The sequence below is a fragment of the Equus quagga genome, chromosome 11 (assembly GCF_021613505.1).
Source record: "Equus quagga isolate Etosha38 chromosome 11, UCLA_HA_Equagga_1.0, whole genome shotgun sequence".
NCBI classification, from domain to species: domain Eukaryota; kingdom Metazoa; phylum Chordata; class Mammalia; order Perissodactyla; family Equidae; genus Equus; species Equus quagga.
This window is the reverse complement of record NC_060277.1, coordinates 94,954,355-94,968,765: the sequence shown is the minus strand read 5'-3', so window position 1 is coordinate 94,968,765 and position 14,411 is coordinate 94,954,355. Positions and strand designations below refer to the sequence as shown.

The 14,411-nt window shown below is 42.1% G+C and overlaps 1 protein-coding gene across 1 annotated transcript; it reads left to right on the top strand.

Annotated features, from left to right (window-relative positions):
* Positions 1-1,011: 1,011 nt before the first annotated feature.
* KRT23 (keratin 23) lies at positions 1,012-14,344 on the top strand. Its single transcript, XM_046677158.1, has 8 exons — positions 1,012-1,489; positions 6,084-6,166; positions 6,837-6,993; positions 8,318-8,479; positions 8,566-8,688; positions 11,473-11,693; positions 12,528-12,559; positions 13,957-14,344. Exons 1-8 carry the CDS (start codon positions 1,076-1,078, stop codon positions 14,049-14,051), a joined length of 1,287 nt encoding a protein of 428 aa, XP_046533114.1. The 5' UTR covers positions 1,012-1,075; the 3' UTR covers positions 14,052-14,344.
* The last annotated feature ends 67 nt before the right edge of the window (positions 14,345-14,411 follow it).

The window sequence follows — 14,411 nt, the reverse complement described above, 5'->3', positions numbered from 1 at the left end:
ACCTGTAAAATTAATGGCTTGAACGGAGGAACGCTAAAGTCCCTTCCGATGTCGACATTTTATTTCTAAGTCCCCTTTAAATCTTGTTGCCAGTAACCACCACATGGCTCCCCACCCCCAGACTATTTCTTTATTCATTCCTAACCTTTACCTTGGCAGACGAACCATAATATTCATCAAGCACGTTAGACAACCCATGGCACATTTCCTGTTTTCCTCCGTCCTCTCTGCAGGTCACAGACACACAGAGCCCAGCCTATGCAGGGTTCAGCCGGGACAGGGCTGCTGGCCACTTAACAAAGGCTGCATTCCTCCCAGGAGCAAGAGAAGTCCTGAGCACAGGCCAGGGTTGTTTGGTTTTGAGGTGTGCTAGGGATGAAAGGCACTCTGGAAGTGGAAGGCTCGGTCATTCATTAATTAATTATAATTGAGGGTTTGTTCTTAAGAACCATCCCTTTGAAATTACTTTCCATCAGACAGCGACTGCCACAAAGGCATCAGATATTCAGAACATTCTCCATTTCCTCAGCGCGAGTATTTTCATTCCAGGATCAGAGATTCTGTTCTGATCTGGCTCTTCCCTTGTGAGTCTCTCCCACCTTCGCTTTAGAGCTGGGGTTTGTTTATTTAGGGGGTGTGGATGTGTGAGTCTGTGTGTTTAATGCCTACTTTTTAAAAGGCAATCTATACTACACCAAATAACCTTTTTGTGGTCTTTAATCTGACTCTTCACTGATAAATGAACAATGGAAAAACTCCATGGAAAGATTAGAAAGACACCTGAGACTGACACCCCCCTAAGGTGTGGACCACACCTCCGGGTTACAACTGGAAGGGAGAAGCAAACTGATACACTGATGTGGCTCTAAACAACAACAACGGGTGTGAAGGCCCAGGGGCAATTCAGGGTTGACCAAGAGGAAACACATGTTGCACAACGATATGATCTTGTTGGTACAGTTGTCAGAGAAGGGAACTCCCACAGCAAAGGGCATAAAAGCATCCGGGGCAGTGCAGTTCTGTGGTGCCAGGGAGTGGAGCAGAGTCCGGCCCTGCCCCAAACACAGATGGGACCATGAACTCCAGCCACAGCTTCAGCCAGACCCTCTCGGGCTCCCTCCATGGCACATGGTCTGGCCGGGGAGCATATGGCACTAGGGGCTGGCCGGGGAGCTTCCCCCGGGCTCCCAGCGTCCATGGTGGAGCAGGAGGTGTCCGCATCTCCCTTTCCTTCACCTCACCAAGCTGCCCGCCCCCCGGAGGGTCCTGGGGGTCTGGAAGAGGCAGTTGCCTCCTAGGTGGAAATGGGAAGGAGACCATGCAGAACCTCAATAACCGCCTAGCCTCCTACTTGGACAAGGTGCGTGCCCTGGAGGAGGCCAACATGAAGCTCGAAAGTCGCATCCTGAAGTGGCATCAGGAGAGAGACCCTGGCAGTAAGCAAGATTACTCTCAATATGAGGAAAACATCAGCCACCTGCAGGAGCAGGTAAGATCCTGGGTGACCCTGGAACTCAAGAGGGTGCTGCATTTCCAGGGGACCCATGGGAGGAGAGATCCGTACAAAAAACAATTTCCAGGAGAATGGCAAAAGACCTTAAAGTAATTGTGAACAAAGGTATTCAAGAAGATTTTCTTCTTATACCTTAAATCTGGACTTGGGAAAGTCTGTTCTCTATATTTATTTTTCTATACATAAATTATGCAGAAAACTTAAAAAATGTAAGGGCATCAGCTGCTGTCCGGTATCACTTATGATCCAGCCATGTAACAGTAATGATAAGGGCTGGTATTCATTCCACATGCTCAGTGCACAAGGCACAAGAGAGCATTTACTGCTCATTACGTCAGTTCTGCTCCACTTCAAAATCCTAGCGAAGGTGTAATTATCCACCCAAAAAAGGCTGAGTTATACTATTTTGGAGATCACACCTAAAAAATGTCACTCCACTAGCAGATACATCATTGTGACACCCCTGGCTATTTCCTTCTGAGGGCTGCTGGAAGTTCTGAGTTCTAACTGCTCACAGTTCTGAAAATGGCACATTGCTAGAAGAAAAAGTAAAATGAGCATAATTTTTGGAAGCTTAGAGTTAGGGTGGGTTATGGAGACTTCTTCAAAAAATAAGTAACTTTTTAACCAAATATTAAAAAAGCTAAACTTATACTTTCTGGGATGTCTCATAACATTGGCTAGAAGTAGAGGGAATCTAGTCATTTCATATGTTATTTTTTAAAGGTATGTAACTTCCTTCTTATGGAAAGTAACCCCAGGAAACTCCTTGTAAGATCATGATTTAACCTGTCCTAGAAAGGGCATCATGGGGTTCCAATATTTATACAGTATTATTTCTCAACACTCAGTCGTCCTTTCTTAAATGTAGGAAGGACCAATCAAGATAATAAAAATCTGTCCTCATAATGAACCCTAATTATTGAATAATCAACCTGATAACTGGCTGTGTAATTACTTTAACTATATAGTACTTGGTTGTCTTTATGAAAAAAACAAGGTGACTCAACACACCTCACCATTCTTTTTCATTAATAAAGTTGCTTTGGTTTTAGAATGGAGACAATAGGAGATTTTTGCAAATGGACAGCTGAGAACATAACTCCCAAAGGAAATACGAGATTAGACCTGGTCAAATAATTCACTAGCTGACAGCAGAGAGAAGGAGGGAAAGGGGGAAAAGGGAGGGAAATATTTATTGAGCTCTTATTGTATGCCAGGCATCATGCTGGTTATTTAATACACATATAAGCGCTGTCCAAGAGCTTTCTGCACTGATGGAAATGTTCTACATCATCTAATTTAATTCTCACAACAACCCTGGAAAGAAACTGAAACTCAGAAAAGTGAAGTAGCCATCCGAAGCCACCAGCAAGAGGCAGAGGTGGAATTCTAACCCCAGTCTGTTTCAATGGCCTTATAATTTCCATACAGCATCGTGCTGACTAGCACACCTCATACAAAAATAAGAGTATTTATTAATAAAGATAATGCATTACATTGGCATTTTTAATCATGCAACACATATTTCATATGCATTATCTCACTCTGTGAGGCAGGTATTTCTATCCTTGACTTATAGATGAGGAGACTGAGACCAAGTGGCTGCCTAAATTCCTTGGAGCAGAATTGAGACGTGTGAGTGGGGGCAATGACGAGGAGGGGGTGGCTTGCCCCGTCTCCAAAAAGCCCGGGATTCTAGGTTCTGACATTCAATGGGAAGCTTCTTCAGCTTCAAATTCTACTCTTTTCTGGATTTCTTACTTCAGTTGTATTTTCTCCTTGTTTGAAGAAAATAACCGACGTGGAGTTTGTCTATCTATCCCGACCTCCCTTGTTTGCAGGTGAGAAAATAGAGGCCCAAAGAGTTCCCACAACCACTTGGGGCTGACCCCTGCCCGGGCCTGGATGAAGTGTTCTGAGTAGACACGGCATTCTCCCACCCCCACTTCAGGGGTATTAAACGTTACTCAAGAAGTCTACAAGAAATTGAGTTCAAAAATTAATCCAATCCCTTTGAAACACAGAATTGGACACAGTCATAGGGGTATTAGAATATTAGAATAGCTCACAACACTGCTATATTTGGGATTTTGGTTCATGGTCAAAAATTCTATTTTCCTCTCCCTGGGACGAGATTACACACCCTGGGGTGAAAATGGTGCACTAACACATCAACTAGATTCTTTTAAAAGAATGAACTCAGGGCCTTGGGGAGAATCCAGATGATTAATTATAACATACAATGCAAAGCCTATGCCTCATATACTATTGCTCAATCCACCCTCATCCATTCATTACCGTGAAGGATGTCTCAGAAACAGGGACTGCATCATCATATTGTATCAGGTAACCCGAACAGTGGGAAATAGTTTCAGTTTTTAAATGTACTCCACATCGAGTACATTTCAGAATTCACCACTCAGGAACCCTGAGAATGCTGCGTAGGGAATCAGACTCTTGACGTGGGCCTTGCAATGGATAAATGATCAATTTGACTCAGAAAAGCCAAATAAGCCCACAGACGGTATTTTTGATTTTCTGATTCCATGGGGTGTATAGTGCATGGTTACTCTGGATGTCAGTCACACCTCAGTGCACAACTAATGCTAACCCCAGGGATCCTCAGGCCTTTTGGATGGAGCTGCTTTTCATTTCCCATGCGCTTAGATAAGGCAAAGAATAAAGAGGCTGGAGGGAAAGGCGCTGGTAAGAAAGTCCCTGAGCAGCACTATGGAGGGGAGACAAAAGCAAAGGAAGCAGTCACAGTACCATTTGGCATCCACCAAGCGAAGAACGAAATTGGGCAGGCGCAGCCAGCCTGGCTATCTTCCACCACCAACAGTTACAAGTTTGAGAATGCATCCCAACATATAAAACCTGGGGTTTATCCAATACAGACATTGGCTCTAATTACAAAAGTGTTAGATTTGAAAAAAGAACATTAAACAATTTACATTTTTCTGAACTCATTTAGTTTCAACTAATTTTTCAGAGTGTCTACAGTATGCCCAGAATATGCTACGTATTTTACATTATTTTACTTAATCTCTTCTAATCTAATTCTCACAACTCTGATGAAGTGGCTATTTTTATTGCCTTTTTGTGGTTGAAGAAACTGAGACTCAGCAAGCTCACTCAGTTCGCGGGCGCCGGCGCGGGAGCCCAGGTCCTGCTCTCTGAGTTCCAGACCCAGTGTTCCTACCCCCTCTGAATCCTGCTATTGTGCATTCATGACACCAAATTCCAGGTTATCAGTGGAGCTTTGAATAGGACCAGATTCTTAAAAGGTGCCTTTGTATTGAGGTATAACTTTGTCCTAAAAACTCCTTTCTAAATAAAGGAATTATCTGTATAAACACAACAGGAATGTCACAGGATTCTCTGGTCCAACCAAGTTACAGAAGTTTGGACCAGGACCTCTAATGTTACCTGTTTCTAGTGTAAACTACTTATCTAACAGACAGTGAAATGGAAGCCCAGGGAGTGGAGCGACTGGCCAAGTTCACGCGGATGTTCAGTAACAAGAAATAAAAGGAAAATCTCTGAGTTCCTAGTTCAGCACAATACTTGGTACAAAAGTAGTATTATACTTTTGACATTGAGAGATCTTCCACCCAATTTCCTGAAGACAGTGACTTACATCAAATGAGCACTATTTCTCTGATCACAAATACCTAGACGTATTTACAAATCACACATCTACACGCGATTGCTCGTGTGGATACTTCCAACAATATTTTTCTCTTTATAGTAAAAACATATCTAAACATCCAGTGAAAGTCTTTACCTGAAGGCTTTACCACAGTTAGTATTTATTAAGCTGCTTCATTCTAAGGTAAAGAATTATTTCAGTGAATATTTTAAAAGCTACAACTGGGGCATTCTCATCACAGACTAAGTTAGAAACACATACACATTACCTACAAGTTATGTGTAGGGCTAGAGTCACTTTGGGCAAAAAATAATTATGTCATGTGATGACTACTATAAAATATACTTAAAATTAGTTTGACGAAGTAGTATCAGCGATAGTTTGTCTCAGTGACACTTTGGTCAATATCACTGAGCAGAAACATGAATGCTATCGGGAAGAAGAATTACATCCATCTGAAATAATTACTGCCCTTTAGGGGAGCCAAACTAATATTCACAATAAGAAAAGTGTCAGAACTTAAACCTCGTTTAACAACTTCCAACGTGGATGAGCTTAAGCAGAACATGAAGACGTGTTCATCATACTAGAAAGTCAGAAGGCATTTGAACGATGCCTCTCCTTCCCTTCCCATATCATTCTTTCAGCAGTGGCATCAATCCTAGCCGGTCAAAGCTCAGTGTAAAAAAAGACCATGAAACTGGCTGCAACCATATCCTTACTATAAAATCGTTCTGATGCTTTCCACCTAGTAAGCGCTCAGCAAACATTTACTGATTTGATTATTCATTGTTCCTCTGCCAAAATGGAAGGCATCTACGCTGACAAGTCAAATTCTCAGGAGACTAGAGGGCAGAAGTGCAGCTCCCCTGTGTGTGTGTCTGACTGAGAAGACTCTTGGCACGTGTTTTACAGATAGTGGATGGTAAGCTGACCAACGCTCAGATCATTCTTCTCATTGACAACGCCAGGATGGCCGTGGATGACTTCAGCCTCAAGTAAGTTCCTTCTTCACGGTGTTGCGGGGGTTTTTGTTTGGTGGTTTTGTTTTGTTTTTTGGGTTCCTCTTGTTTTTGTTTTGCAGAAGGAAAACTTATCTCACACTTGCCCACACGTAAAATCTTACTGAGATATAATTAAAAGGTGTAACAAGAACAAATACTTGACTGGACCCTAGTTTAAACAAGCCAGCTATAAAATACAATTTTTGGTATGGGAAAATTTGAATATGAGGCAATAATTAGATGACATTGAAGAGTTGTTATTAATTTTTTAGGTGTGATAATGTTATGCTTATTTAGAAAAATGTCTTTTTCTTTAAATGCATTCTGAAGTATTTAGGGGGTGAAATGTCATAATGTCTGTAATTTACTTCAAAATACAAAATAGAATATAAAAATAAGCAAACATGACAAAACGTTAATGGTTGCTAAATATAAGTGCTGGCCACATGACTGTTTATTATTTTACTCTAATTAAAAAAAATAACTTTGAATCACCATCACAGAAAAACCTGCATGAAATAGACATATGAAGCTTGCAAAGTATGTATTCATTTGCTCCCATTAAACCTAAAAGGTAAGAGATTCGCCTCTAAACGAAAGTAAATCCTTAAAAGACCAGAGCCTTCCAACAACAGATGTGCTCTTCCCTTCCTTCTAATCAAAGGTATGATAATGAACACTCCTTCAAGAAAGACTTGGAAGCTGAAGTTGAGGGTCTCCGAAAGACCTTGGATAATCTGACCATTGTCACAACAGACCTGGAACAGGAGGTTGAGGGAATGAGGAAGGAGCTCATCCTCATGAAGAAGCGCCACGAGCAGGTATAACCCCCCCGGGGGCTCCTGATAACTGGTACTGCTCTTAACCTGCACATTTCAAGTGATTCAATACCTACACAAGACATTACCATCCAAATGCCAGTTCTATTGTCCTTCAACCTAAATAATCGTAAGGAACCACATAAGTATCTAATTTTTCCAACTTCAAGATTATCTACTCACGTGTCAAATATAACAGCCAAAATATAATCACAATTAATGATGAATTGGTCAACAATTTTGTTAACACACAATATTTCCCCAGACTTTTTTATTACACTGTAAGAACAAACGTGTGAGACTGAACTTCCTTCACTGACCCAATGTGCAGCAAATTGAGGGACAATAGAATAAAGAGAATCTGTCACTGATCAAGGTAAATGTGACTAGTAGCAAAATTAAGAATCCTAATTTCCAGAGGCATTTAACTGACTTTTAAAAAGTTACTATCCATCTAAAGTCCCTGAGACTCTGATAAAATGGTAAAAAAACAGTCCCCATTTTAGGCAAACAAAATTGCTTACGAACATCAAAGAGCCTTAGTTTCTGAACAGCTGGTCAGATAATGACTGCTAATTAAAACTTTCCTGTGGTTTCTTGGTTTTCATATCCTATGGGCATCAGTCCTACAGAGTCATAATGCATTGATGAGATTTTAAAAGCCTCTACGTCTTTTGGCTTTGGGTTACTGAACTGCTTCCCAAAAGCTTTGGTCTATAACCCGAAATGTTCAACTGCTTAAATGTGTCGATTCACCCATGAACATTTGCTGAAGAGTTCTTGACACACCAGATGGGGCCAGCCCCATGGCTTAGCGGTTAAGTTTGTACACTCCACTTCTGTGGCCCGGGGTTCGCAAATTTGGATCCCAGGCAAGGACCTACGCATTGCTTATCAAGCCATTCTGTGGCAGGCATCCCAAATATAAAACAGAGGAAGAGAGGCACAGATGTTAGCTCAGGGCAAATATTCCTCAGCAAAAAGAGGAAGATTGGCAAGAGATGTTAGCTCAGGGCTAATCCTCCTCAAAAAAGAAAGTCAATCTTGACACATTATTAAGCACAATTCTTTCTGAAATGTTTTCAACCAGGAATTAAGTCAGTAATCACAAAGGCCGTTTGATATCTGTCTGTATAAGCATAAGAGAAAAAAGTACATAATATTTTGTCATCAACAAATAGTAACTGAGAAACCAAACCAAACCAGTGAAAGAGTAGCAACCACAGAAGCTGAAGTTCTAAAAGATCCATTAACTGCTGCCAATCAATACACTTCCAGCCTTCTGATCATTACAGCCAATTCATTTTCTTTTTCTGTTATTAAACAGGAAATGGAGGAACATCGTGTGCCAAATGACTTCAAGGTCAATGTGAAGGTGGATACAACTCCAGGGGAAGATCTGATCAAGGTCCTGCAGGATATGAGGCAGGAATACGAGTCTATAATAAAGAAGAAGCATCAAGATTTGGACACGTGGTATAAAGAGCAGGTAAAAGAAAGGTGCCCAGACTCCCTGAAGGTTCCATTTCCATGCGGTCCAATGCCAATGCCTCTGCCCTTTGCTTGGTCTCACAGTCAGCGATGATGGCCCAGGAGGCGGCCAATCCAAAAGTTGTGCAGAGCAGCCAAAGTGACATTCATGAACTGAAGCGTACTTTCCAGGCCCTGGAGATCGACCTGCAGGCACAGTGCAACAGGGTGAGTCTGAGCTTGGAAAATCCTGGGTGGGTACCACCTCCTCCACAAAGCCTTCTTTGACCTCTCTCATGGGCCCATCTCCCCAACTCCCTTGGGACATCTCTCACTTCCCACTTTCCACCCAAATGTTTTATGATGAGGATGATAACAAGAGCTATCATTCATTGAACGTCCATGGTGTGCTAGGGAGTTCATTATACTAAATGTCATCAATCCTCACATTAACCTTTCCAGGTAGGTTTTAGTAACTTCATTTTAGGGACAAGTAAACCAAAGCTCCAAACAGTTAAGTAAATTAGCCAAGGTCACACAGCTAGTAAGAGGTCAATGGTGAAGCCATGTGGTGTTTTGGGGGTGGCGCAGCTCTAGACTCCCATAATCTCTATTAGTGCTCTCCCCACTTACAACCAGCCTGTCCCCCCAACTCCAATCAAGAAAAGTTATGTGCCTATGACCTGGCTGACTCCAGGTCACCTAGGCCTGGCTGACTCCAGTCACTGTACACGTGTCTTATCACCTAGCAAACTACTAGTTCTTGAGTCTAAGTCATTTCTATAATCTTTACGGTCTTTTAGTAAAATGCTTTGTGTGAATGTCATAAGCACTCAAAATTCATTAAATAAAATCTATCCTTTGAGTACCTTTGTAGCCTATCTGAATCTTCTAATCATTCATCAATATCATTCCCCAGTGTCACTCTGCCCTCAGTCTTGAGGAGAAATGACTAGCTCATTTTATTGTAGATACACATGGTAAATTACTGTTGTAGGAATCAGTGATGGCGAACAGACGTTTAAAATGTGCGCTGTCAAGGTGATAATAACGAGCCCAGAAATAATTACAGTTTTATAGCTTTCAAAATATTTTAACATACAGTATTTCACAACACCCTGTGAGGTCAGCAAGGCATTTATATCCATTTCCATGCATTCCACCATCTGACACTATTCTAAGCACTGAAGATTTGACAATAAAGGAGTTCGTATTCTAGTGAGGATGACAGACAACAAATGCATGAATCTTCAAAATACATAATATGTTAGGCGGAGAAAAGTGCTACAAAGAAATGAAGCACCAAAGGGAGGTAAGGCATGGCAGGGTGAATAGATGTCATTTTAAACAAGGTGGTCAGGAAAGGTTTTACTGTTAAGGTGACAGTTGAGCAAAACCCTGAAAGTGGTAAGGAGGTGCATTATGTGGCTATGGGGGGAGGGGTTCCAGGTGGAGGGAACAGCAAATACACAAGCAATGAGGCACAGGTATGTCCAATGGGTTGGAGGAATAGCAGGGAAGCCACTGTGGCTGCAGTGAGTGAACAAAGAGAAGAAGAAAGGAGAGGAGGAGAGGAGGGAAGGGAGGGGAGGCCATGGGGTAACAACGGAGCCAGACTATGTAGCCTTGAACCTTGGAGGGTGTCCAGAGGAATTCGAAACAGCAGATATAGACAATGCCTTGAGGAACTTTGCTGTAGGTGAAGGCGATCAGAACAAGTGGATGACAGCTGAAGGTAGATATGGGTTCAAGAGAGAAAAATTTTAAGGTAGGAGAAATTATTCTATTTGAAAGCCGGTGGGAATAATCTAGTAGCGAGGAGAACACTGATGATGCAAGAAGGCAGGCAATTGCAGAGATGACCGGAGCACAGACAGCTCATGCCAAGTAACAGGAGGAAATGAGTACCTGGACAGACTCAACCACCTGGGTGTAAGTAATGGTGAGAGCTTGTGGGAGTCCTCTCCCGGCGGCTTTCATCTCCTCAACGACATAGGAAGCAAGGCCATGGGCTGAGAGAAAGGAGAGGGAGGAGGGAGGTTGGAAGACAGAGGAGAAGGAATGAAATAGCCCTCTGGGAGAAGAGGAGAGTAAGTAGACCAGGGACATGTGGTTTAATGGCCAGGCAGCATTAAGAGCCCCCTGAAAGCTAGCAGTCATGATAAAGTGAGAGTATCCAGCACAGTTATGAGTTTCTCCTTAAGATGAAAGTCAGGTGCTCCAGGAAAGCAGGTGGCAACACCAAACAGAACAGGGACTTGAACTCAGTTCTCTGCATCCTGTATCCAGCAACTGTATTTTGCAGCTTTTAAAATTTCCTCAAAAATGACGATTTGTTACCATTGCCATAATCGAAAAGCATTGCTTGGGACTAGGGTTGCCAGATTAACTGAATTAAAATGTAGAACAGCCAATTAGATTAGAATTTCAGATAAAAAACCAAAGTTTTTTTTAGTATGAGTATGTTTTATGCAATATTGGGGCAATATTTGGGACATACTTGTACTAGAAAATTACTCGTTGCTCATCTGAAATTCGAGTTTAACTAAGTGGCCTCTATTTTATCTGGCATCCCTACTTGACACCCTTCTCTGGAGATAAAACAGACAGCAGTCTCAGTTGCCGTCTCCCGCTAGGAGTTTTCCATCTGGCAGAAACAAAATGTAAGCATGAGGAGGTAAGGAACAGATCAGAGCAAGGCAGCATATGCCCCATCCCAAAGGAGCGGTGTAAACAATAAACGCTACAGGAGCGCAGCGAAGTTGCCAAGAGCTCCCTGACACAAAGGTTTTACACTGGGAAAACGGGCTTCAAAAGTCCTGACACCGCTCAACTCCCCACTGCCCAAGCCCCAAACCTATAAGTCAGCCTGCTTCTCATCTTTGCATCCCCAGCAGCTGCCAAGACACCTAGCTGAGTGGTCGCTGTATCCTAAGTACTTAACAAGCACATCTTATTGAATCAATCAAGCCGCCAGTCAATTAAGGAAAGAAACATGATTTCTTTTTTCAGAAATCTGCTTTAGAAAACACGTTATCAGAGACCCAGTCTCGGTACTCCTGCCAACTCCAGGACATGCAACAGATAATCTCTCACTATGAGGAGGAACTGATGCAGTTACGCCATGACCTGGAGCGTCAGAACAGCGAATACAAGGTCCTCCTGGGCATCAAAACCCACCTAGAGAAGGAAATCGCCACGTACCGTCAGCTCCTGGACGGAGAGAGTGAAGGGTAAGGCAGAAGCTGGCAGGGGAGAGGAGGAGGCAAAGGACATCCAGCTCGTGTGTGCATTCATGTACCCTAAGACTCTTTTAGCAATCATCACTCTAGACAAAGAAAGATTTATGTTGAATTTCTCCTGAAGATACTTAGATCAGGTTGTATTTCATTAAGCAGCAAGTGAGAATTAATCAGCTCTTACTCCCTGGACACTGAGATTTGAAGCCAACAGTTAAAATTAGTATATTAAAGTCTCTAGAAAGAAACAACCAACAAGGTTCAGGTAGAGTGCTTCCCAGTGGGAATGCACATGATTTTGGCTCCAAAAAAAGGGAAGATTGGCGGAATATTTTAGCCTAATAGCAGGAAAAGATTCATAAGAGATTGAGATGTCTAGATTTTCAATCTGGTACTTCTGACCACCTTGGAAAATGAAAACAGCTGTCCACAAAAAGGGCACATACATCCTATGACTCAAGAGAAACGGTTAGAAGTTTTAAAAAAATACATAAATAAAATGAACAGTCTGAAAAGCCCAGACATTCCAGGCTTCAGACCCAGACCCAGGAAAGGATCCCAGGGGAGGAAACCTGCAGCCAGTTGAAAGGATGGAGCTGGTCCGGTAAACCTTCTCTGACCCCAGGGTCGGTGGGAGGCAGTACTCACTGGTTTCTGGATCCAGAGGATTCTCCCATGAACTCATGACCTTGAGACTACAGAGCTCAGACAATTATCCTCATTAAGGAGCTACAAATTTACAAGCAGGCAAAGGAAGTTAGTTCATCTTGAGGTTTTTATGATAGTTGCTAATACTAAAATGAGCTTTAACCTTTATCACTTTTATAGGACAACGGAGGAATCTAAGTCGAGTGTGAAAGGTAAAAAAATTTCTTTCATTGTTTGAAGCTACTTTTTTAAATGAATCAGCACATTTATCCATTCTGTAATATTCATAAGCCTTAGTGTACTTCTAAATGTCCTGTGTTCAATTTTTATTTTACTCCCAAATGGCCAGGAATCTTGGATTAACTTAAGTTAGATAACACAGAAAAAAATGGGCTCTCAATATTGTCCTCAACCATAGATATGAAGGTTCTTTGCAAGCAGTAAATAAAAATAATCATTAATATTTTCACATCACTATTAAGTAATGGAGCCTGTTTATTAAGCTCCTAGGAAATTAGAAGGAAATGATTTCACATAATTTCCCAAAGTATATTCTGTTGAATACTAGCATTCCATGAGATTTTAATTGTGTATTATGAAAGACGTGCTCTATGGCCAGATACAGTTGAGAACACTACATACCACTCTCCTCTTCGTGAAGAGTCATGTTGCATGTCAGTAAGTTCAAGATGGAACAAGCACTGCTGTGGGGAAGAAAGGAACGTTGTACTTCATATAACACAGTGCTCCCAAATACATGTGACCTGGGAACTCCATTTCCTCAGATTACCTTTAACACCTCACAGAAAAGTTCCAAGAAACCACAGTCCGGAACAAGTGGGACTTTCTATTCATTTATGGTAAAAAGGTTCTAAGGCGTTAGAGATTCAGAGAATCAGAGCTCGAGTAACCATCACAGAACAGTTGATCTAACTGCTATCCCTCTGCAAGCTCCCGACAGATGGTCCTTCAGCCTCTCTTACCCATGGCCAGGGATGGGGAACCCATTACTTGATAGGGTGGCCCAATCTACTGTTCAAGAGGTTTGATTTTAACAAGGTTCTCCCCATATCTGTATTAATGGTTTCAATTCTTCTCTCTGGTCTAGAATCAGTTTACTAATGTGTCAACAAAACATTAGTCAAATAAATCATATCTTTGAAAACAGCGACCATGATAAACATCCCTGGCTTCTCACCCATCTCTCATAAGCATGCTTTGTAGATCTCAAAATCAGGTGCCCAGAATGGCATTTAATGCTCTGTAAGCTCAAAGAATCTGTGATGTAAGTGCTACAAAGTCAACATAAGCAGAAAGGACTCCTTGAGTGCTTATGGTCAGAGACTAGATTGTGATTCAGGCACACCTAGGATGAAGTTCTCGACCTCTAGAAGATGACACTGTTCAGACCCCTCATTTCCTGGAGGGTGGGAGGAAATCCTTCCTCGGTGAGATCTCTCTTCATTCCCGCAGGCCTGTCACATTGCTTAGTGATCATTTTGGAAGGCACAGAGAGCCTTCAGGTGCTGAGAGCAGGGAAATGAAAATGAGTACAGTTCAGATGGTGGGAGAAGCACGGCAGTGACCTCTTCATTGCTCTTTCCCTCAGCGTCTGCAGCACCAAGGATCAAGGCCATCACACAGGAGAGTGTCAACGGGAGAGTAATTCTTTCTCAAGTGAATGAGATCCAAAGGTGTGCGTGAGGCCAATAAAAGTTTCCGCCTGTTGTAAAAACTGTTTTCCCCAGTGGAAAGTCCTTGCCCGGACACAAATGAGTGAGTCCTTAGAGGTGCCCCTGGGGTTATCAAACTCAAACTTCTATTTTTTTCTCTGTAACAATCTCACCAGATGTTCCACAATGATCTTAATGTACCGCTGCACCTTTTGGATCAAAGTATGAGTTCATGAGCTTAAAGCTCTGCTTTCCTAGTACAATATTCAGATTCCCATCATTGTGTATCTGTTTTGTAGTCAATAAAACTCTCCACCAGCTGCATCATGTCTTTTTTTATATTATAAGGAAAGATAAGACCTACAGGTCTCATTCTAATGAGGGATTCTCA